The 23,204-nt window shown below is 45.6% G+C and overlaps 1 protein-coding gene across 2 annotated transcripts in view; it reads right to left on the bottom strand.

Moving 5' to 3' along the window:
- Positions 1 to 23,204, bottom strand: part of col4a3 (collagen, type IV, alpha 3) — a 43,137-nt gene that overhangs the window by 14,538 nt on the left and 5,395 nt on the right. For both annotated transcript variants that reach the window (XM_024804999.2, XM_076873517.1), the window contains 36 exons: positions 21,868 to 21,924; positions 19,394 to 19,483; positions 18,956 to 19,000; positions 18,470 to 18,514; positions 18,238 to 18,300; positions 17,205 to 17,258; positions 17,093 to 17,119; positions 16,912 to 16,986; positions 15,499 to 15,561; positions 15,378 to 15,413; positions 15,127 to 15,174; positions 14,917 to 14,991; positions 13,515 to 13,559; positions 13,332 to 13,394; positions 13,197 to 13,241; positions 12,855 to 12,908; positions 12,720 to 12,761; positions 12,069 to 12,150; positions 11,854 to 11,889; positions 11,099 to 11,263; positions 10,829 to 10,921; positions 9,285 to 9,380; positions 9,046 to 9,116; positions 8,695 to 8,883; positions 7,072 to 7,240; positions 6,901 to 6,993; positions 5,583 to 5,687; positions 5,283 to 5,377; positions 3,436 to 3,586; positions 3,099 to 3,212; positions 2,848 to 3,015; positions 2,291 to 2,380; positions 2,063 to 2,197; positions 1,739 to 1,837; positions 1,248 to 1,337; positions 999 to 1,138 (listed from right to left, as the gene is read on the bottom strand). In XM_024804999.2, the coding sequence (XP_024660767.2) occupies positions 999 to 1,138; positions 1,248 to 1,337; positions 1,739 to 1,837; positions 2,063 to 2,197; positions 2,291 to 2,380; positions 2,848 to 3,015; positions 3,099 to 3,212; positions 3,436 to 3,586; positions 5,283 to 5,377; positions 5,583 to 5,687; positions 6,901 to 6,993; positions 7,072 to 7,240; positions 8,695 to 8,883; positions 9,046 to 9,116; positions 9,285 to 9,380; positions 10,829 to 10,921; positions 11,099 to 11,263; positions 11,854 to 11,889; positions 12,069 to 12,150; positions 12,720 to 12,761; positions 12,855 to 12,908; positions 13,197 to 13,241; positions 13,332 to 13,394; positions 13,515 to 13,559; positions 14,917 to 14,991; positions 15,127 to 15,174; positions 15,378 to 15,413; positions 15,499 to 15,561; positions 16,912 to 16,986; positions 17,093 to 17,119; positions 17,205 to 17,258; positions 18,238 to 18,300; positions 18,470 to 18,514; positions 18,956 to 19,000; positions 19,394 to 19,483; positions 21,868 to 21,924 (3,108 nt within the window). The remainder of the gene's footprint in view (positions 1 to 998; positions 1,139 to 1,247; positions 1,338 to 1,738; positions 1,838 to 2,062; positions 2,198 to 2,290; positions 2,381 to 2,847; positions 3,016 to 3,098; positions 3,213 to 3,435; positions 3,587 to 5,282; positions 5,378 to 5,582; positions 5,688 to 6,900; positions 6,994 to 7,071; positions 7,241 to 8,694; positions 8,884 to 9,045; positions 9,117 to 9,284; positions 9,381 to 10,828; positions 10,922 to 11,098; positions 11,264 to 11,853; positions 11,890 to 12,068; positions 12,151 to 12,719; positions 12,762 to 12,854; positions 12,909 to 13,196; positions 13,242 to 13,331; positions 13,395 to 13,514; positions 13,560 to 14,916; positions 14,992 to 15,126; positions 15,175 to 15,377; positions 15,414 to 15,498; positions 15,562 to 16,911; positions 16,987 to 17,092; positions 17,120 to 17,204; positions 17,259 to 18,237; positions 18,301 to 18,469; positions 18,515 to 18,955; positions 19,001 to 19,393; positions 19,484 to 21,867; positions 21,925 to 23,204) is intronic.

The raw sequence follows: 23,204 nt of genomic DNA, 5'->3' as shown, positions 1-23,204 counted from the left end.
AATTTGCTTTTTGTATGGATTTTCCTAAAGAGAATCAGCCAATCAATTCTGTAAAATACTGGATATGAAAACACTGATTGTTTTTTAGCCGCTCATTGTCTCCTCTGTGTGTGTACAGTTTCTAGGCCGCTGAGGTGAAACACAAACAAAACCAAAGTTTATTTTTTATGTTAGTCTTCAGGATTCAAGAGTAAATGACCTGCTTATGTGCTTAACATACAGGCTAACTTGTACATGTTGGAATACCTTAATGACAGAAACAGACTATTAAAAACTTTCACATTAATGATGAAAAGCATAAATTACCACTCTCAGCTGGTTTTGGAGTAATGCCCCAGATTTGTTTTTGAGTTCTATAATTAACGTCTAATTATGGGTCACGTCTCTAAAAACTATGACCACAATCAGCGTCAAGGGGCAGCCCTGGCATGGCCCGACCCCCACCAGCACTGGGACCGACCGGCTCGTAGCAATGGGCCAGACACGCTGCGATCCTGAAGCAGCGAGCCTAATGAAGCAGTGGCGCGACCAACCTCGTCAGACCTGAACTCTTCCATGGCATAATTTTAATTTCTGTTTGATATTTGGGCTGATTGGGACCTGATGAACGTAAAAACAAAGAATCACCAGATTTTTTTTCCCTAATTTTCCTAAACTTTCTGAGAAAAATTAGCTCCACATCTGAGGACATTTCAAATTTTGATAGAACAGTGGCAGCATAACGTCCTGGTAAGTGGACATCGAGCTCATGCAGAGAAACATGTTTGTTGTGGTCTAATGTTGTGTAATGTCCACATATGTGGACCCGGGTCCCAGGAGGTTAAGGAAGAAATGCAGTGCATGAATAATAAGATGTGTATGATCGTTTCAGTTGAAGACGCCCACTGCAGCGAACCCTGCACTTACCTGGGATAAGAACAACTGCCATCATAAACGGCTTTATGAGGAAAATATTTTATACTATAACCAATATCATATGAACTTCAAATTATATGCACCTTATCTCCTGGATATCCTTTAGATCCTGGTCCAGGTGGACTAGGTTCTCCTTTACACCCTTTAGGTCCATCGTATCCTTGACTTCCAACTGCACCGGGAGGACCACAGCGTCCAGCACAACCTTTCTGACCCTTCAAACCTGGAGAGAGAATATCATGTTTTCCTCTCCTTTCCTAATTAAAACTGAGAAACACTGCAACAGAAAAATAGATGGTTTATGTTTCTTCACTCAGGCAGGGGGACGTTACCCGGTGCCCCTATTTTTCCTTTGTCACCACGGGGTCCACAGCTACCAGGAGGACCTTTGCTTCCATCTCTACCAGGGTCACCAGGAAGTCCTGATAAACACACACAGTTGTTGTTGATAGTCATGCAGAATCAGAAGAATCTTTCTTTGGTGTCTGACACGGCTTCACATTTCAAGACTGCATGACAGGGAGCGACAACATGCCAGCATGAGTGTCATGTTAAAAACCATTTTTGGAACACAGAGTGAGGTGCATATCCTTCACGGGCTCCCACACAGTGTTGGAAGAGAAGATTTAGGCTTAGTGGTTCCAGCAGTCAGTGTTAAAGCTGGTGATGATTGACTGGATGCTCATTTTGGGCAACTCGAGATCACCTTGTTAGGGTCGGGGTTAACCCTAACCTAACCCCTCTCTCTTTCAGATACAAAGGAATTACAGAGAGAATACACTTTGTTTGCAACGCTCACAAACTTCCTAACATGACAGTTCACCTTGAGGCCCACAGTTCCCAGTTCGACCCTTGGTTCCATCTTGGCCTCGTGGCCCGGAGAAGCCCTTGTCTCCTTTATCACCAGTGAGGCCTCTGAGCCCTGACAGTAAGAAAGGAAGAAGGCAGGTCAGTGTAATGAAGGCACATCATCTGACAAATTAAAGAAATCATATACAGCAAATGTGTTAATCAGTGAGCTGTAGCAGTACTCGTGTTAGTGTTTGCAGGTTAGTGTTGTAAACTCAGCTAACCACTCAGAGATCGTAACACCATAAATAACATTTCAACACTAAAGAGTGATGCTCAGTAGAACAGAACAGATTACCTGCTAAACCTTTCTCTCCAGGCTCTCCAACGATCTCAATGTTTGTCTGAAGTCCTTTTGGTCCAGTTTCTCCTTGGTCCCCCCGAGGCCCCGGAGCCCCCTGAGAGCCACAGAACCCATTTGCACCCGTCTGGCCTGAGAGGCAGAGCAACAGAGAAGGGTCAGACAGACAGACAGACAGACAGACTTTTGGTGAAAATAACCGACTCGCCGGTGGCTAAATGAAACCTGTTGGTCCTGGTCGTCCAGGCTCTCCTGGTTTCCCGTCATCCCCTGGAATCCCAGGTGGTCCCGGAGGACCAACGTCCCCTCTGATCCCTAAAAAACAAACATATGTTGATATTGTTATTCAATATTGTTTCATTTGCCCAAACATCTATCTTTACACTATTGTTTCATTTATATTAACAATCAAAAACTTTACTACCAGTCTAAACATGCACAAGGTTCATGGGTTAGAGTTTTTTACCAATGGGACATACTCAAATAAAGACGCTATGAAAACTGAACTGTGGGGCTAAAACGATTCGTTGTAAAGGGAACATCGTCTGCTTTCTGAATCTAACCCTACCCTTCAGCGGGTCACCAGCACTCTGGTATAGGTGGAGATCAAAAATGTAGTTTTAGTCCATCTTTAAACTACTTTTTCCCATCAAACTTTTCACTGACAAAAGACACTAAACTAAACTTGAAACATGCACCATGAATCTGTCAGAAAGTTTGAACTCACCCAGAAACACTCATATCACAGATAGAACCGAGCAACACAGGTTATGCCTCCTCACCTGGGCTTCCTGGCTCCCCATCACTACCTCTCTGACCTTGTGGTCCCATCGCTCCTATAGGTCCTGGTTTTCCAGCATCCCCTTTGGACCCAGATGGCCCCTGAATCCCCAACACTCCTGTGCCAGGCCGCCCAGCATCTCCCTTCAAACCTTTTGGGCCTCGGCACCCTAAAGGACAGGACAGTATCAGAGCAAATCTGTTTCTGTTTGGTGACGTCAACTCTACCCAGACTAGCTGTCAGATGTGATACCTGGAAATCCAGTGAAGCCCGTCGGTCCTGGCTCTCCATCAGGTCCAGGAGGTCCAGGTATACAGATTCCAATAGCACCAATGGGACCAGCTGCACCACACAGACCTCTGTGACCTGAGAAATACTTCACCTCAGTTTAGGTGTAAATGAACTGACTGTATTTCTTTTTTGGAGGTTACCCTACAGCATAATAACTGGCTCTGGACATTCATTTGAGTATTTTCCCGTTTCTTAGAGAACCACAGAGAATCATCTACGGACAGTTCCTCTTGATCTTGCTGTGAAACATAATTTGTTGCTAACCAGTTCGAGTTGGATCACTTCATGGGTTAACTACCTTTGGATCCTGGCAGACCAGCTTGTCCTGGTGGTCCTGGCTCTCCATTTATTCCTTGAGGTCCAGGGTCACCTGGAGGTCCTACAGAGCCATCTTCTCCCTGAAGTCCTGACTGACCGCTTGAGCCTGGAAAACCAAAACCCTTTTCCCCCTGAGACCACAGAGAGCAGCAGGACAGGAAACCAGTAAATGACATTTCTAACCAGTTGGCAAACAAACAATGATTCATATAATCTTCTGATCTTCTTCTGATATATTCACCTTATAAAGAAGTTATTTAATCAGCTCTTAATAAGCGTGAGCTGAATTAGTCTGAACGCCCAACAAACCAACACGCGACAGATAATAGTTCATTACAAACGTCAGAAAACCAGCTTCCTGACACGATGACAGCAGTACTGTTGCTTATTCAAATCACTGGTCTCTGTTCAGAGTCTCCACGCTGACGCCGTCTTCCTTGCTAAACCGTAGCATCAGTTCTGGTGTTGTTACTTCTCCACGGCTGTGCTGACCGCCCTTGACCACCAGAGTGCAAGTGAGATTTAGCTTGTTTTCCCATCAATGGATATAAATCAAAATGATCATTCTTACTGAATTCATATTAAACGTAATCTTCCTTACTGTGTTGGTGTGTGTATATGTAACCCACATAAGACAACGTATGAGTGACACGTCTGCCTTGAATTGAATGTTTGTTTGGGGATTAGCTGCTGACCCATCATCTGTTTATGATTTTTATGTTGGGAACTTTACCCTCTGAGGTCCACGTTACACCCTGCACATAAACATGGGAAGTACCGTCAGGGAAAACATATTTGAACCCCTGCTGATTTTATAAGTTTGTCCAGTGACGAAGAAACGACCCGTCAGACACGGAGAGTTGAGTTGATGCCAAAGAGCTTGAATTTGGTCTCATCTGACCACAATGCTTTCACCCGCCTCCTCTGAATCACTGAGATATTCAGTGGCTTCAAACAGGCCTGTGTGTGCGTTCTCCAGCAGGGCGACCTTGAAGACACTGCAGGATTTCGGTCCTTTCTACCAACTGTTTTCTTCGAGGTGGTTCTGGGCTGGTTCCACAAGCTTCTAATTATCATTGAAACTCCACGTGGTGAGATGTTGCGTGGACCTCGAGACTGAGGCAGTTATTTTATGGTTCTTCCATTTGCGAATAATCGCACCAAGTATTGTCACCTTCTAACTCAGCTGCTTTGTGGTGGTTTTGTAGCCCAGTCCAGCCTTGTCTAGGTCCACAATCTTGTCCCTGAAATCCTTGGAAAGCTCTTTGGTCTTGGCCATGCTGCAGAGTTTGGATAGATTGATTGCTTCTACGGGCAGCTGTCTTTCATACAGGTAACAAGTTGAGGCTCCCAGTGTATAAAATACACCTGGGAGCCAGAAATCTTACTGGTTTATAGAGGGTTCAAATACTTCCAAATATTTCCTTCATGAAAATGCAAATTAACTTATAACTTTTTTGAAATTCATTTTTCTGCCTTCTCTCACTGTTCAAATAAACCTACCATTGAAACTATAGACGGATCATTTCTTTGTTAGTGGCAAACTCACAAAATCACTTCAGATAACGTTTCCCTGACTCTATGCTTTTAATTTGTCCTCCAACTGCCAAAACTTTGGAGAACAACCAACCTGAGGTCTCAGTGGTCACTGGTGATGACAACAACCACTTTTTGGTACCTTTATGGGTTTTGTTAAAAAAGTGTTGTGACGATTAGCACTGTTGCCCTGGAGTTGTCTTTATCTCTCACCAGCTGTGTTGTGTTTGGATCACACAGTTTGCTGAGGATGTTTGTTTATGATAACAACTTTCTGTTTGATTGAGTTACCTTTGGTCCCGGCATCCCAGGAGGTCCTGATGGTCCTGCTCGTCCTTTAATGCCAAAGCTAGGTAGACCGGGGGCTCCTGGGAAACCCTTCACTCCTGAGATAATATAGAAGTTGTTCACTAAAATGATGATAGCTGTTGTAACCCTGTGAGCTCAGAGCATCTAACTCTATGACATCATGGTTTTTGTTTTTTTCTTTGCTAAACTGTAAAACATAGAGTTAGGGTTAGGAAGGAGGTTCATTCTCAACATTCAGAATAATTCAAGATTAGTTCATGTAAAAACTGTTCCTGAACTGACCTTTGACCCCTGGGAAGCCTGGAGGTCCCTGGACTGAAAATCCTTTATCTCCCTTTTCTCCCTTTGAACCATAAGCTCCTTTTGGTCCTTTAGGTCCCACGGCACCTGAGACCAGCAGAGGACAGGTGAATCAGAGTGTGCATCTCCAGCAGGTGGAATCGCGTGATGTGCTCTTTCTGAAACGCTGTAACCACATTTACGCATCTAATTCATCCACTGTTATCTCCTTCAGTGCCACGTGCCAACCTAACTCTAAGCAGATTCTTCCTCTGGATGGCATTACCTTGGCCTCCAGTAACGCTGTGAGGAACCTTGGAGTCATTTCTGACCAGGACATGTCCTTCAACGCACATATTAAACAAATATGTAAGACTGCTTTCTTCCATTTGTGCAACATCTCTAAAGTTAGAAATATCCTGTCTCAGAGTGACGCTGAAAAACTAGTTCATGCATTTATTACTTCCAGGCTGGACGACTGTAATTCATTATTATCAGGATGTCCTAAAAACTCCCTGAAAAGCCTTCAGCTGATCCAAAATGCTGCAGCAAGAGTCGTGACAGGGACTAGAAAGAGAGCAGATTTCTCCTGTTTTGGCTTCCTGTTAAATCCAGGATTCAAAATCCTGCTGCTCACATACAAGGTCTTAAATAATCAGGCCCCATCTTATCTTAATGACCTTGTAGTACCATATCACCCTATTAGAGCACTTCGCTCTCGCTCTGCAGGCCTACTTGTTGTTCCTAGAGTATTTAAAAGTAGAATGGGAGGCAGAGCCTTCAGTCTGTTGTTGTGATTTGTTGCTGAAAAATAGATGTAGGCTGTCGGGGATTCCCATGATGCACTGGGTGTTAACAGACCTCTCTGCATTGAATCATATCGGTTTTTGATCTCTGTCTCTCTTCCACAGCATGTCTTTATCCCGTTTTCCTCCTTTGTAAGATCGTTCTTGACGTATGTTCTAAGTTCTGTGTTAGCGTTCCTTGAGCCCGGTTCCTTGGTTTCTCCTCGTCACTGTGTTTCCTCCCTTCACGTTCCCGTGTTTCATTCATTCGTCTCCCCAGTCTGTCGTGTCTCCGTGTCTGTTTCTTTCCCAGTTACTTCCTGTTTTTTAAGGGTTTTTTCCTTCCCACTGTTGCCAAAGCGCTGGCATACATTGGCTCATATGATTGTTGGGGTTTTCTGTTTTCTTTGAATTACTGTAGGGCGTTTACCTTCCAACACAAAGCACCTTGAGGTAACAGTTGTGGTGATTTGGTTCTATATAAAGCTCTCTGGGTTTGTCACTAAAACATAAATGGACACATTTGTTTGTCTCACCTTCTGGTCCAGAGACTCCAGATAAACCTTTCTGTCCTTTCTGACCTGGATCTCCTGGAGAGGCGATCATATTTCCTTGTGCACCTTTTTCACCTGAAACAAGAAACAGACTGTTAGCTTTGCATCTGATCCCCCTCCTCTCAAATTCAGACTATTCCTGGGCAGATTTACCTTTTTGTCCAGGTTGTCCTCGCTCTCCATGGTCTCCCATGTTGCCTTTACTTCCTGGAGGCCCTGGCTCGCCAATACCAAGAGGTCCTGAAGGTCCCATCTGCCCTGTGGGTCCCCTGGGACCAGGGGACCCACACAAGCCCCTGTCTCCTTTTTGCCCCAGCGGTCCCTGAAGGAGAGAACAACAAACCATCTTCACAGAATCACACTTGACCCCAGAAACGGTTAAAACTTGATGGTTTCTTCCTAAAAGCCGCCATCAACAAGGCACTAACTGTGGCTCCATCTAGTGGTAGAATTTGAACATAACAACACAACATAAAGTGCTTTGAGGCAACAGTTGCTGTGAGTCGGCACTAAATAAATAAAATGTAAAAACGTTATAAACAGCAGGTGTTTGCGCTCTGCGCTGTGGTTAAGGCTCCGGATTTTAGAACAAATGTTTTAGCTGATCAAAGACGCACACGACTAATCCAAATTTACTGACTTGTACCAAACTGTGGGCTCTCCCCTCACACCACAAAGAGCCTTTTTGCCAGCTAGCAGCCTAAATACAACAAATGTTATTGGTTCTGCCATCTTTACACACCAATGATTTTCATACTCTAAGTCAGAATAAAGTTTTACTATAAAATAGTGTTTCAAGTAAAACTAGATGAGGGTGGAGGCTATATTCTCCCTCATGCAACCTGCAGGAAGGACGCCTGTGTTGTAGTTGGGATCTAACTTTATGATTTTATGAATCCATCTGTGAATGTGGAACAAGGAGAGAATCATAGTCAGACGCAGTCTTATTATCAGTTCAGTTGGTTAACTGATACATTATTTTGTAATATATAGCAAAGCAGTACTGTGCAAAAGTCTTGAGTCACTCCCTGTTGTTTTCCTTGTTTTTGCAGGAAAATGGAAAATACGTGCAGAGATTTATTGAATTGTGCAAACATACAAAAAATTCCAATATAATTGAAACGAGCTTGAAAGTGAATATTTGTTATGACCGCCTTTATTCTTCAGCAGTGTGAACTCTAAGAAGCGAGGCTGCCATATCGCGCCGTCGGCCCCTCTGGCCAGCACCAGCAGGCGGCAGGTGAACGACCAGGACAGACAGAGCTGGGGATCGAACCGGTTACAAGATGAGCTTCCCAAGCCCCTGAACCACAGTCGCCCCGATAGTTCTCCAGGCTTCTCCAGGACATTCTCACATCTTTGGATGTTTCTGCCTGTCTGGATGAGCCCACGCTGCTTCAATGATGCTGAGGTCCGGGCTCTGGGGAGGCCGATCCATGTCTTGTTGAATCAGCTTGCTGTGGTTTGGGATCATTGACGTGCTGAACAATGAAGCTGTGGCCATAAAGATGGTTCAGAGGGTATTTTGCGGTGAATCGAAACCTGATGGTACTTTTCTGGACTCATAATTTCATCAATTCTGACAAACCTCCAACACGACTGGCTTAAAATGTACAAGTCTGAATCCTTGCAAACAAAATCAAAAGAAATGAGACTTGAGGCACAAGACTTGTACATCTGATCCACACAAAGTAAAGTAAACTCCCTCAGTTACTTACAGTACTGAGTAAATACATTCGAGTCTGCGGCAGACTGAAGAAAACCGTGATTACTCACATCGTCTCCTTTTGCTCCCTGAAGACCTTTTGATCCTTGAACTCCTGGAGGTCCATCACTTCCCTGGGATCCCAGTTGTCCCGGATCTCCCAGTGATCCCTCCTCACCCTTCTGCCCCACCCTCGTCATGATGCCTGGGTCACCAGGAGGTCCTGGGAACCCCCGGTAGCCAGGGAACCCCAGTGAACCCTGATAACAAGTGAGGTTCAAACAGTATGTGAAACTGACTCACACTTACTCATAATTACAGGATCTACTGGCAACAGTCAAAGTTTGAGGGTCCCAGAAGGTTTGGGTTCAGCCCATATGAGGGGATGAAATCTGTACACGCTGAGGCGATGCTTCCCTCACCTGTGGACCAGGTTGTCCTCCAGGACCTTTCACTCCTTTGCCACCTTTAAATCCAGGAAAACCAGCTGAGCCTGGAACCAGACATCACAGAGGTAGACAGTTAAGATGAGTTATTTATGACATTATTATGTATTTAAAATATCATGGTTTCCATTGTGTGGCAGCTAGGATTATATCAAACAACTAAAAACTAACATTTCATCTGTTAACTTGGCTAACACAGGTGCTGCTGTTCTTACCTGGCAGCCCGATATCCCCTTTCTCTCCTTTTGTACCTGGGGGTCCAGGCTCAGTGGAATTAACAGGACAGGTAAAACACATCTGCCCCTTCTCACCTAGTAAACACCAAGCAGTCGGTTTTTAAATGAATCATGACAAACGCACCAGGAAGTCAAACTTCTTAGAAAATAAACAAAGAAAAAACTGTACTATGGAAAATATTTCTGGATTTTATTTAAACAGGTTTATTGTATCAGTAGTAATGAAGCTGTGATGAGTCTGGATGAAAAACCCGAGTTTATTTTGTGGTTGGCTTTGTCTCAACATAAACAGGACGACTTTGATGTCTTTGGTTTGGCTCAGCTGTACTGAAAGAGATTTCTCAAGTTTTATTTTGGGTCTTCAAAAATCAAACATCTCATTCCCACCTCCATGTAGAAATTCTTCGCATTAAACCCTGATGTGAAACACGTGTCCACATCGGGCCAAACAAACATGACGTTTATATCACATGACGCTAGGGATGGGTACCGGTATCCGGTGCCATGATGGCACCGGTTCTGACATAAACAATAGTAACCAGACCGAAAAGCAGCGCACATTTCGGTGCTGTATTTTTTCCTGAGCTGTGATTCACTTTGGATTCTAGCCAATCATTTTACGTTTCCGAGGATAGTAGGCGGGGCCAGGTACGTACGTTCTTTTAGAGCAGAGCTACAGATTAAAAATGTCCAAGGCGAAGCGGTCAAAGTCTGGCTGTACTTCACAGCAAAAGATGCAAACTCAGCAGCAACAAGTGCTTTAAGCTGATACTGTGATACTGTCAAAGGAGGTAACACCTCGAATCTGATGAAACACCTGGCGACGCATAGCGTTTTTTTAAAAAGCCCAGAAATGCGCCGTATTTGAGAGCTTGCTGCGAGACCTCACACCGAGCACATCTACTGCGGGTGGGTTGCCTGTTATCGGACCCGGATTTAGCAACATCCCCCAAGAACCCGAAGAGGAGAGTCCTGGCCCCTAGCCCTGCCAGTGTAGCAGAAATGATGAGGATGATGATGCAGCAGCAGCCGTTCTTCTCTGCGTGAGTAGCTTAATGTTGTTCGTGTGTAATTTACGTTGAGTAGGCTAACCACGTTATTACATTAATGCATGTAAGGTGAACTAGCAAACATCATCATAGCTACATGCGGCTGTCCTCTTGTTTGATAGCAGATGCTCCCTTCACCCTGGCCAAAAAGGCTAAAATGACCAAAGAAAAAGTGGAAAACAGTTAAACATGAGAGGTTTTGGACAAAGTTTGTGTTTTTTCCATTGTTTAAGCACTGCTTCCAGCCAAGAGTGATACCATATTTGCCCCATAGCTGCAGAAAAGGCTAACATTGTTATCTTTTTACAAAAAACAGCTGAACATGAGAGGTTTTTGGACCAATTTTGTGTTCTCCATTCTTTAAGCACTGGTTTGAGCACCGGCACCGTTTCAAAAGTACCGGTTTGGCACCGGTATCGGATAAAACCTAAACGATACCCATCCCTACATGATGCACAACTCCAGCTCTCTCACCCTTCTGTCCTCTCGTGCCTTTTTCTCCAAGAGGTCCCATCGAGCCCTTCAAACCTTTAGGTCCTGGCAGTCCTGCGCCTCCCTCGAGGTAGTCTGGCAGTTACAAGAGACACATTAAACCAGACGGACTTTCAGCAGCTGGTAGTGCTGCGGTTCAGTAATGTACTCTTTTAATTTCTCGTCTTTATTCTCTTTAAGCTTCAAAGACAAACGTCAGAGGGTCCGGGATGCTTCCCTGAGGGACACCACATGTTTAAAATGAAACATCACCTGGTATTCCTGGTTCTCCGGGCTCTCCGATAGCACCCTGAAGTCCTGGCTTTCCAGTCAGGCCTGTGGGGCCAGCAGTGGAGGGGCCCTCTTCTCCTCGGTCTCCTTTTGGTCCAAATGATCCAGGTGGTCCCTGTATCCCCGGAGGACCAGGTAAAGGAACACCTGGAGTGGAGGATGGCAGACTGTCACCAAAGAACAGCTTCTGATAACCTTGAATATTATAAATTATTATATAATTTATATTTCTTTGTGCCTGAGTAAAGTGTCAGCCTTTAAAAAGGCTTTTATTTTGGAAACGGGCACCAGCAGCTATTTTTTTTTCAGCTGCAGCTAAACAGACAATATCAGACAAGACTGACGAAAACAGAATAAATTTTCATTTTATATATATAATAGATAATAATAATAATAATAATATATGTTTCCCACCAAGTGAAGTCTCACGGTTTCTCTGTTGAAACCTTTTTCATTTTGATCAAAACATTCCAAAAATATTAGCAATCAAATAAAGTTGCAGGAAATCTGGTGGATGTCGGGTGTAATCCATCCACTGCAGTTTAGCCAGCTTGAACCAAAAGACACTGTTACTTTCACCATCAGTCATATTCGGCAGCACAGGCCTGTTTTGGAGCGAGACCCCAGCAGAGCAAAGCTGTAGCCAGACTAACGCAGCTTAGATACAAAGGTGGTCTCTGGATTAACACCATGATGGATTACATGAGGGACAGAGAGAGAGAATAGTCAGACTTTACCTGGCTCGCCCTTTTCTCCAGGTAAACCGATGTATCCTGAAACAGGTGAGAGAAAAAGTCTGAAATGATAGCGGCATGAACCTCTCAATGTAATCTGATTACAAACACAACTCAGGTCGTTGCTTTGACAGTCACAGAATATAAGTATATAACATACAGTATAATATAAATATAATATTTCATAAGTAAAACATTACTTGGGAAATTAAATTCACCTTGTACTCCAGAAGCTCCTGGGGGCCCCCGGGGCCCGGGAAAACCAGGCTGGCCTTTCAGATAAATCCTCTTCCACACCATCTGGTTTATAAAAAAGTTAAAAGTAACACAAACACAGATTATGGATTCAAAACCAAGCATCAACCTTCAGGGCTGAAAAATGAAGTCTGAAAACCTGCAGTTCCTCTAATGTCCATTTGGGGCTGACTCCAAAACGGAGCCAGTCCTCATGGACTCAAGACTTAGTGCTTCACAGGCCCCGCCCCCCTTAGCAAGAGGAACCCCCCACCCCCGCGACTTGAAATAGTATCATTTCTCTATTGAATTGTTATTTTAAGTACATCTCTGCATGACATTGTTTCCTTATTAACTTTAAAGACAACAAAAAAGAAAAAGGAAAGAAAAACTGATCAACTTAAAACAAACTGTACCTTTATTAGAAAGTGCATGTACTAGTACTGCAGCTCTCTAAACTACATTTAACGTGCATCAGTTTGGCAGTGAAGGCGAGCGCTGCACACGCATCATCACACCGGCATCCCACCTGTGGGGGTGGAGGGGGTGGTTGCCCCACTATTTGAGAAGGACTGCACTAACTTTAGACGATCTGGCAACTGTTCCTGTGATATGTACAGAAAAAAGAGACTCACATCTCCCGGAGTGCCCGGAGGACCACGGTCACCTTTCTCTCCCTGGAAACATAAACAGTACCGTAAAATGACACCGCGCTGGCTGCAGCACTGCAGTAATGCAGTAATGCATTCTGTGTCTCATCCAGTACTCACCATGTCTCCATCGACACCTGGAGGTCCGAGAAACCCAGGATCTCCCGGGTCTCCCTGTAGACATACAGATTTAAACACAGATATATAAACTTAAATGTTTTTATAAGTGAAAGTTCTGATGTCTTTTATCATGACAAGTCCAGCAAATTAACTAGAGCTGGTAGATAAAGGGACAGGATTAGCATGGTGGCGGTAGCATCACGCTGTGGGCTGTTTGCTGCCAGTGCTTCTGGTACACTGCACACAGTGGATGGTATAATGAAGGAGGAGGCCTTCCTGTTTTATTTTGATAGTCTCAAGTGGGCCAAATGTTGAAAACAAACTGACTCAGCGGGTTGTTACCTGTTCTTCAAGCTCTCCACGGAGTCCATCCTTCCCTGGTTTACCCTGAAACACAAACATGTTCCAGGTTTATATTCCTATAAAGAAATGTGACTTAAAATTGAAGACGGGACTACATGTCTTTGTTGTTCCTACCAGGGAGCCAGTGTCACCTTTCTCCCCCTTCTCTCCTTTAATCCCCAACCTCCCAGGGTTACCCTGGAGGAGAAAACAAAAGCGCTCATCACTTAAAAATAAAAATTCACAGAATAATAATTTATAGTTTTTTTGGCTTAAAAAAAGTTTATGATTAGCCCAGGCCAACAATTTGACACTTACGCGACGACCAGGACAACCTTTTTCTCCACTGTCACCTGGTTCTCCCTGTAAAACAAAAGCACATCAGAGAAGCCCAAGAGAAACTGACAAAGTGACAGACAGACAGAGCGACAGACAGACCCACAGAGCGACTGACAGACCCACAGAGAGACAGACCCACAGAGCGACTGACAGACCCACAGAGCAACAGACAGACCCACAGAGAGACAGACAGACCCACAGAGCGACTGACAGACCCACAGAGCGACTGACAGACCCACAGAACGACTGACAGACCCACAGAGCGACAGACAGACCCACAGAGCGACAGACAGACCCACAGAGCGACTGACAGACCCTCAGAGCGACAGACAGACCCACAGAGCGACAGACAGACCCACAGAGCGACTGACAGACCCACAGAGAGACAGACAGACCCACAGAGCGACTGACAGACCCACAGAGAGACAGACAGACCCACAGAGAGACAGACCCACAGAGCGACTGACAGACCCACAGAGCAACAGACAGACCCACAGAGAGACAGACAGACCCACAGAGCGACTGACAGACCCACAGAGAGACAGACAGACCCACAGAGCGACTGACAGACCCACAGAGAGACAGACCCACAGAGCGACTGACAGACCCACAGAGCAACAGACAGACCCACAGAGAGACAGACAGACCCACAGAGCGACTGACAGACCCACAGAACGACTGACAGACCCACAGAGCGACAGACAGACCCACAGAGCGACTGACAGACCCACAGAGCGACAGACAGACCCACAGAGCGACTGACAGACCCACAGAGAGACAGACAGACCCACAGAGCGACTGACAGACCCACAGAGAGACAGACAGACCCACAGAGAGACAGACCCACAGAGCGACTGACAGACGCACAGAGCAACAGACAGACCCACAGAGAGACAGACAGACCCACAGAGCGACTGACAGACCCACAGAGAGACAGACAGACCCACAGAGAGACTGACAGACCCCCTCAGAGACAGACAGACCCACAGAGCGACTGACAGACCCACAGAGCGACAGACAGACCCACAGAGCGACAGACAGACCCACAGAGAGACTGACAGACCCACAGAGAGACAGACAGACCCACAGAGAGACTGACAGACCCACAGAGCGATTGACAGACCCACAGAGAGACAGACAGACCCACAGAGCGACTGACAGACCCACAGAGCGATTGACAGACCCACAGAGAGACAGACAGACCCACAGAGACAGACAGACCCACAGAGAGACAGACAGACCCCCTCAGAGACAGACAGACCCACAGAGCGACTGACAGACCCACAGAGCGACAGACAGACCCACAGAGCGACAGACAGACCCACAGAGCGACTGACAGACCCACAGAGAGACTGACAGACCCCCTCAGAGACAGACAGACCTTCAGCTCTTTGGGTCCCTCGGCATACAGTTTGATTCCTTTTGGCCCAGGAACTCCTGGAGGTCCCCGGTCACCCTAAAACCAAACACAGCTGATGGTGGTGAAGGTGAAAGGGATGGTGATGAAGATGATGGCGTTTCACAGGTTAGACACAGTATAAAACCAGAGCACGTCGTAGTTTGTAAATGCAGACCATACTCCCATCCACACCTTCTGTCCTTGTGGACCTGGGATCACTGGACTGGGACCTTCCTGACCCTGAACCAAAAACAGAGACAGAAGTTACTTCATGGTTTCTGTGTTAACGTATGACTGGTGCTGTCACATGAACCACCACAGCAGCTTCTCCCAAAAAACAAAAACGAAACCAAAAGCGAATCCTGACGTCAAGCCAAGTGTGTAAGAATCGTTTTTCTGAATCAGAAACTGCTCCTAGTTCAGTTTACTGTTACCCCACTAACCTTTTCTCCTCTCAACCCTGGAAGACCTGGAATTCCCTGGAAAAAAAAAAACATGAGATGTCAGCTCCCTGAACTACTGAGCGCAATTAATGTTTGAATAAGGTGGATGTTCAAAGCATACAGGAAATCCATCGAATCCTGGTGATCCTGTCACGCCGGGTTCACCTGGATCCCCACTGAGCCCCTGGAACACACAAACAGTTCCACAGCCAGTCAGAGCAAACTTTATACCAGCTAATCTGATGATAATGCTCATGATAGAAAGCATCTTAAGATTGAACAGAATTTGGTCCAGCCGGCTGGATTCAGTCTGCGAACCAACTGATCAGACTGTTCAAAATGATCAAGCAAGGCAGGGATCGGCAGCCCTGGCACGCGTGCCCAGGATTGCCGAAGGGTTAACTGATGGCATGACCACAGCTGGATTGGCCATCAGGCATACCGGGTATTTGCTCGGTGGGTCGACGGTGATTTTTCGTTTTTATGGGCCGATGACTTTTTTTATTTTATTTTATTTTTGTAACGGTATAAACAGTGAGAGGTGGTGGATTGGCCAGATGCTGGTCGATGTGTAACAATAACTCCGTTGTTTGGTGGTGGCTGTGGCGGAGCTTCCACTGAGGCAACAGGTGGATGAGGGAAGGGGAGGCAGGAGGAGGAGGAGAGACCCGAGGCGGCCGCCAGTCCGAGTGTCAGGTGAACTGAACTTCGGGTAAGAAGTTATGACCTGCAGTCTGTCTGGGTCAGATATAAACCAAGTTTAGGTGGAGTTTATTTTGTTGTGCTGACTTTTTACCGTCAGTTACAATAACTCGTACTGCGTGAGCTAGCATGACGGAGTTTCTATACAGCTGGGTGGGTGCTATGATGTCACTGATAGTGAACTTTATTTTATTCATAAGGTCAGTTAGTAGAGTTGCCAACCGTCCCGTAAAAAGACGGAATCGTCTCGTATTCAGAGAAATTATTACGCGTTTTGTGTTGAGCTGAGAAGGAACAGTTTGTCCCGAACTTCAGCTACAATGAAACAGACACAGAGCTGGAGTTATTCTGTCGTTACGCTGCAGCTGCCTCTTCTTCTTCAGGCAGCCTCTGAATGCTGGACACTCGGAGACCACAGATCACATTAACATGTGTGTCTCTGTATTAACAAACATGCCATATTGGCTCATTTTATTTTTCTTATCATTGTTGTGAGGAGACCAGAAATAGCATTTGTATTTTCTGTTGTACAGTTCATTTGCTGTTATGGATAAAAAGTCTTTTTTTGTTTCGCTGACAGCTGCCAACATCTGCGAACAAACATGATTCTATATAGTTGTTCTATATAGTGTGTAACTGTTAATATAGAGCATTATTAAATTTGTTGCTAATGCATCATATGGCACACGGACTGCTGAGCAAATTTTAGATGCACTCGTCATCAGAAAGGTTGCTGACCCTTGCTATAAAGGGTTTGGTGGAGACATTCATTTGGAAAACGATGAACTTCACTTGATTTTATTCTTTATTTCATAAAAATCAAATATCTGACTGTGGCGCCTTTTGGTCCCGGTGGTCCTCGTGCTCCTTTTATATCCTGAGTCTCGGGGAACACTCTCGTCTCTCCCTGAAACAGAGTCAGAGGAACCTTTGTCAAAAGAAACCATCACAGATCAAATCAGCCATCTTCAAATCCATCTTCTTCATTACAGCATTCAGGTGTCAATGCTTACCTTCATGCCCCGAGGACCATCACGCCCCTGAAACACGTGAACACTCACAGCTTTAGCTTCACACACACAGTTAGCTTAGCCTATTTTTAACTGTGTATAGACAGTGACTCACCCGCCTGCCTGCAGGTCCAGGAAGTCCAGGATGCCCTGGAAAACCAGCATCCCCCTGAAAGACATGAGTCACATTTGTGTGTGTGGGTACGATCGGATGATTCATTTTGATAGGAAACACTCTCCGAGACTGCTTTTGATGCTGATCACAGCCTGGAAAGCTTTGGAAAACCTGAAAGTCCTTGATATGTGTTGTTCAAAAATGATCGTGACTCTACACAAGTATATCTCCCTGCCCAGTGTTATTGCCGTAACTAGCTTTTTAAACAGCTTGTCAAAAAGATGAAAAAGTTCAATTTAATTGTTGGCAAGTTCCTGTAAAGGTTTCAGAATAACAGCCTTGAACATACTGGGTAAGCCAGCTTCTGTGTTTATAATAAGCCACCACAGGATTAATCATGGTCACCGCGGCTTCTTTTCTGCAGCTTTAACCTGCATGTGTGGATGGTGGCTGATTTCTGGAAGCGTTTCTGAGCGCGTGCACTAATTTCCAGCGCACAATCGTGTCTGCAGTTAATGCCGTGCTGCGTGAAGGCCTGACGATCACGCACATCCAACACTGATTCTCAGCCTTAGAATCTTTTAACGTTTTGTTGACGAGATATTTAACATCCGCATCATTGTTTTCATTGACATTCAAACATTGTGAAATAGTTTGCAGATCTAGTTTTTTGCAGGTTGATGCACCTCTGCATCTGCAAAACGTTCTTCTTTGCCTGTTGTCCCTCCAGCTGTTTCATTTTAGTATCAGCGGCTGTGACGGACTTTTATTGCCTTTTTCAGACAAATTCAAAATGAAAACGCTAAATTCTCTTAGTTTTGCTCTGTTGTGAATAAAATGTGCATCTGTAACATTTGCAAATCACTGTTTTTTTACAGTTTTCCACAGCTGGTCTATAACTAGCTGCAGGGATGAGAGTGTGAGGCTCAGGCGGTTATACATCGGCGAGCACAGGAAGAGAGGAATATAAAACTCCGGAGATGAGAGAAAAAAAGATTATTCGATCTGCCTTCTGCCAAGCCATCATTTCTACCTTCGTCCCGTTGCATCCTGGGATTCCTGGTTGACCGAGCGGTCCTTCGTGTCCGTGCAGTCCCTGAGAAATAAATGCATCCAGAAATGTATTAAATGTTAAGTTAAACTTTATTATCATCATTACATATTCTTCATGTTACTTCCATACGTACTAGGATCTAATAGGTATGGAGCCTACAGTCTACTGTGCTGTATGTTTAATGTGTTCTGTGTGTGGTGAGCGTCCGTACCGGCAGTCCCGGAGGTCCTGGGAAACCTGGTTCTCCCTGCAAACCCTGATGGTTTGAGAAGTTCAGAACAACGTCAGCAGGACATTTTTTGGTAAATGTGTCTGAAATGATGCTAAAATCAGGGAAAGTTTAGGCTTAAAAAAATCAAAATGACCTCCCCCACTACTAGCTGCCAGCTGGCTTCACCTGAACCTCTGGGCCGTGTTTGTGCTGTTGGAACCTATCGGAGCATTTTTAATGACCAATAACTCGGCCGCTGTGAGGTTACTGTAGCAACAGACCGTCTACGAAGGCTGAGCGAGAGCTTAGGTGAAGCTTGAGCATTTATCTGGATGGTAGTGAGCTCTGATTAGCATTAGCATCTGTGCCAGCTTGTTTTATCTGATAACTGAGCTTTCATCCAGATACGGTCCCATCTATGACTCTGACGTGGAAGCAGCCAAAACAGGAAAGGTTCAGTGGGATAAACAGTAAAGGCCGTCATACCCGGGAACCCTTCAGACCTGGACTTCCTGCAGGTCCCAGTTCACCCTAAGCAAAAGAAGAAGAAAACATTAAATGATCTCCATTCAACTCTGGGTTCACAGTGAGAAAGCTGTGACATGGTCAATGATCAGGAATCAGAGCAGCATCAGGACCTGACACGTCATGTGACTGCTCCAAACAGAAAGTAGTGATTGAGTCAGACTCACTCTCACCTCCTCCTCAGTTTTACACTAAAACACAGCGTTTATTTTCACGAGTGTGAAACTGACCACGTACTGAAATGTGATTTTAAACCTACAAACTTGGATGTTTAATGACGGGATTTCCATTTAAAAAGAAACTTTGTAATAAAATGTAATATAATAAAAACAAGTGTAAAGAGGACTGTGCAGGGACTCGATATGACAATAAGAAGAAGAAAGAGGAGATGTCTGTTACCTTTTCTCCTAGTTTGCCCTGATCGCCCTCTTTTCCAGGATAGCCAACGTTTCCAGGAAGACCAGTTTCCCCGGGGAAACCTTTTTCACCCTGTTGACAGAATCAGAGAGTTCAGGTAAGTCAGCTCACCTGCTGTCCACAGAGGGGCAGCAGAGAGCAGCAGAGTCGATCCTGGTTGTGGCCTCCGGGCACTCAGGTGCCGGGAATAACAAAGGGACATTTCACGCTCAGCAGAGAGGAACCGGCCTTTCTTTCTTTCTCCTCGTGAACACGCCCGTGATCGCAGAGCTCACACCTGGGTGGTCTCAGGTGCGTGAGACACAAAGGACCGCAGAGTTCCCTGCAGCCCGGCTCCGACCTGCACGCTCTTGTGAGCCGCAGCTCGGAGACTTGACGCCATTTAAAGCAGCAAAAACTGAAAAGTTTGTTTCAGGCGAAATCACAAAATCATGAAAAACAACCCGATCCGAGCTGGAACTGGTAAACTGATCACATCAGAGGATCAGAGACCACATCAGCAGCCCTTCATCACCTGGCACATCCATCAGCTCCGCTCTATTTTCCTCCATAATAAAAACCACCGCACAATACTGTTATCAGAGGGAGGGGCTACTGCAAGATATTCATCAGCGATTGGCCGACGCCTCCTCTGTGAATCTGACATCGGCGCTCCATGATGGGGAACGTCCCGGTTTCCAAAATGCATCCGGAGGAGAGAGGAGGCCGCAGGAGGATGCACAAGTGTGTCCTATCTGCAGGTCGTTCTAACATGGACACTGAAAAGGGGCGTGGCACGCAGCTGGAATACAAAAACCACAGAGCGAGCTGCACTCATTGGTCGGAAACAACAGACAAAACTTCACCAAAGATGAAAAATGAAGCCACTTCAGAGCTGCAAGAACCAGCAGGGATGTAGATCTAAGACCCGTCAGACTGGTCAGCATCAGTTTCATAAAATGATTGAATATGACAGGTGTGTGCTCAGGTGTGGATTTATTGTAAGTGTGTATGGCCACTTTAGATCAAACTTTATATCTATATGCAGTATATAAAGTTTATATCTAAACCCGCAGTCATCACCGCTGCTTCCTGAGCTGCTCTGCAGGTCCTGCAGCAGCTGCAGCGTGTTTGTGGCTGAAAGGCTGCTCCAGGATCAGCTGACTGACGTGGCCGTCTTTTCTGTACCTCGCAAAACTCTGCGGATACTTGTGCACTTTGTTTTGCATCCCTTCTGTCATCTTCCAGATCTTCTGGTGTCGCTGCTCAGAGCGCTCATTCTTCCCAGAGTTTCTCTGACTGGATTCTTTTAGGTTTTCAGCCTAATGACGGCCTCCTTCAGTCTGTTGGTCGTCACTCAAGGTTAAACAGTTTGGACTTGAGTTCGAGTTAATCTGCCACGAGACCATGAGTGTAGGGATGGGTACCGGTATCCGGTGTTCTGACATAAACGGTAGTAACCAGACCGAAAAGCAGCGCACATTTCGGTGCTTTTATTTCATGAGCTGTGACACACTTTGGATTCTAGCCAATCATTTTACGTTTCCGAGGATAGTAGGCGGGGCCAGGTACGTACGTTCTTTTAGAGCAGAGCTACAGATTAAAAATGTCCAAGGCGAAGCGGTCAAAGTCTGGCTGTACTTCACAGCAAAAGATGCAAACTCAGCAGCAACAAGTGCTTTAAGCTGATACTGTGATACTGTCAAAGGAGGTAACACCAAGAATCCGATGAAACACCTGGCGACGCATAGCGTTTTTTTTAAAAGCCCAGAAATGCGCCGTATTTGATAGCTTGCTGCGAGACCTCACACCGGGCACATCTACTGCGGGTGTGGTGCCTGTTATGACCCGGAGTTAGCAACATCCCCCAAAAACCCGAAGAGGAGAGTCCTGGCCCCTAGCCCTGCCAGTGTAGCAGAAATGATGAGGATGATGATGCAGCAGCAGCCGTTCTTCTCTGCGTGAGTAGCTTAATGTTGTTCGTGTGTAATTTACATTGAGTAGGCTAACCACGTTATTACATTAATGCAGGTAAGGTGAACTAGCAAACATCATCATAGCTACATGCGGCTGTCTTCTTGTTTGATGGCAGATACTCCCTTCACCCTGGCCAAAAAGGCTAAAATGACCAAAGAAAAAGTGGGAAACAGCTGAACATGAGAGGTTTTTGGACCAATTTTGTGTTCTCCATTCTTTAAGCACCGGTTTGAGCACCGTTTAAGCACCGGCACCATTTCAAAAGTACCGGTTTGGTACCAGTATCGGATAAAACCTAAACGATACCCATCCCTACATGAGAGCAGAGCCCTCAGCTGGACACCTGCTGGTCACATGTTACCTGTGAGCCTCAGTGTAAAAACGGCTAAACCTACTTAATGCACTTCAGTAACACCTTCATTTAAATTGCATGTGGCAGAAACACAAGAGACTGATTCTGGTCCTGGTTCTGTGTCAGTGTGTTCAGGTGGAGACCTCACCTTCTGACCTTTGACCCCATCGCAGTGACACAAAGCCTTCCCGCTGCAGTGGCACACCTGCACAGATATGAGAGGAGTAGTTAACGATGTTTGAAGGCCTGATCTCTGTTTCCTACCCTGAGAATCTGCCGGCCTGCGGTTTTTCTTTCACAGTCACTGTTAGGCAAAGTTAGTCGACTCCAGCGTACTTACAGGGTAAGAAAGGGGAAACATCAGAAATTACTCAGTACTTTAAACTGCTTACAGTGTAACCATCTCTTCTTTCAGTTACACTTCTAATACTACATAAAATGTTGCCACAGCCTCGTGTGTCTTCTTGTTACCAGCTTGTATTCAGTGAGTATTTATAGGTAATAATCTAATAACAGGGTAAACAGCTGTGTTATAAAGTGCAGCTGTGACTGTTCTTCAGGACGTCGTCACACCCGCAGCCAAACCCATCACCTGTGATGTCACCGTCTTGATTTGTCTGCAGTGATTCCTGAGTGACTCACACACTCAGGAACATCTCCATCATGTGTCCTGCAGCTCGGCATCGTTTAGTCTGGCCTGACCTTAAACTCGGGTTGAAGCCTTTGTCTTTCTGCTGAGCATGTCCCGCCTGATTCTTTATCAGTCAGACATATTTCTGTGGGGTTAAACCCAAACACCTTCATGTAACCTGCAGGTGTAACTGTGGTCTTCCTGTGATAACCCGAACTAGCAGACAGCAGGGGGGGAGCTCCGATATCATCTTATCTTTCATTCCTGTCTCACATCTACAAGACTGCCTCCATACGAGATGCCTCGACACGTTCTGGAGCAGGGGATGGTGGGTAATGTCCTGTAGCGCCGCGATCAGACGCAGAGCTGCAGACTAAGTGTCTGAAAATATATCAGATTATTTCCATTTGGAGTCAGGTGAACCCGAACCACCTGCACGGTCTTATCACGGCAGACCGACAGACGTTCACAGGTAATCTGACTGACTGCTTTTTGTGCGCTTCAGGAAGATTTTCCTCCGTGATTTTATCGTGGCAGCAATATCGAGGTCACGTGGCCCCGTGTCGGTGCTTTGTATGTCTGACGCACGTGTCTGAAACAAAATAAAGAAGCACTTTGAGAAACCTGTCGGCTAACTCTAACACGACCCGCTTCCTGTAACAGTCCGAGGAAGTTCTCAGGTCACAGACAGTTTCTCTCTGTTCCCTTACAGCAACGGCTTTTAAAGGTTTTGTACCTGTGGGAAAGCAAAATATCAGGGCACACCTGATCATGTGACACTAATGTGTGACTGACAGCCTTTTTGCAGCATCGGGAGCTGCGGTCCTGCTGCTGCTCGCTCACATCCAGCGTGA

This window comes from Maylandia zebra, linkage group LG14 (genome assembly GCF_041146795.1).
Source record: "Maylandia zebra isolate NMK-2024a linkage group LG14, Mzebra_GT3a, whole genome shotgun sequence".
Classification (NCBI taxonomy): Eukaryota; Metazoa; Chordata; class Actinopteri; order Cichliformes; family Cichlidae; genus Maylandia; species Maylandia zebra.
Note: the sequence above shows the minus strand (reverse complement) of the source record. Positions and strands in the feature narration are given on the sequence as shown.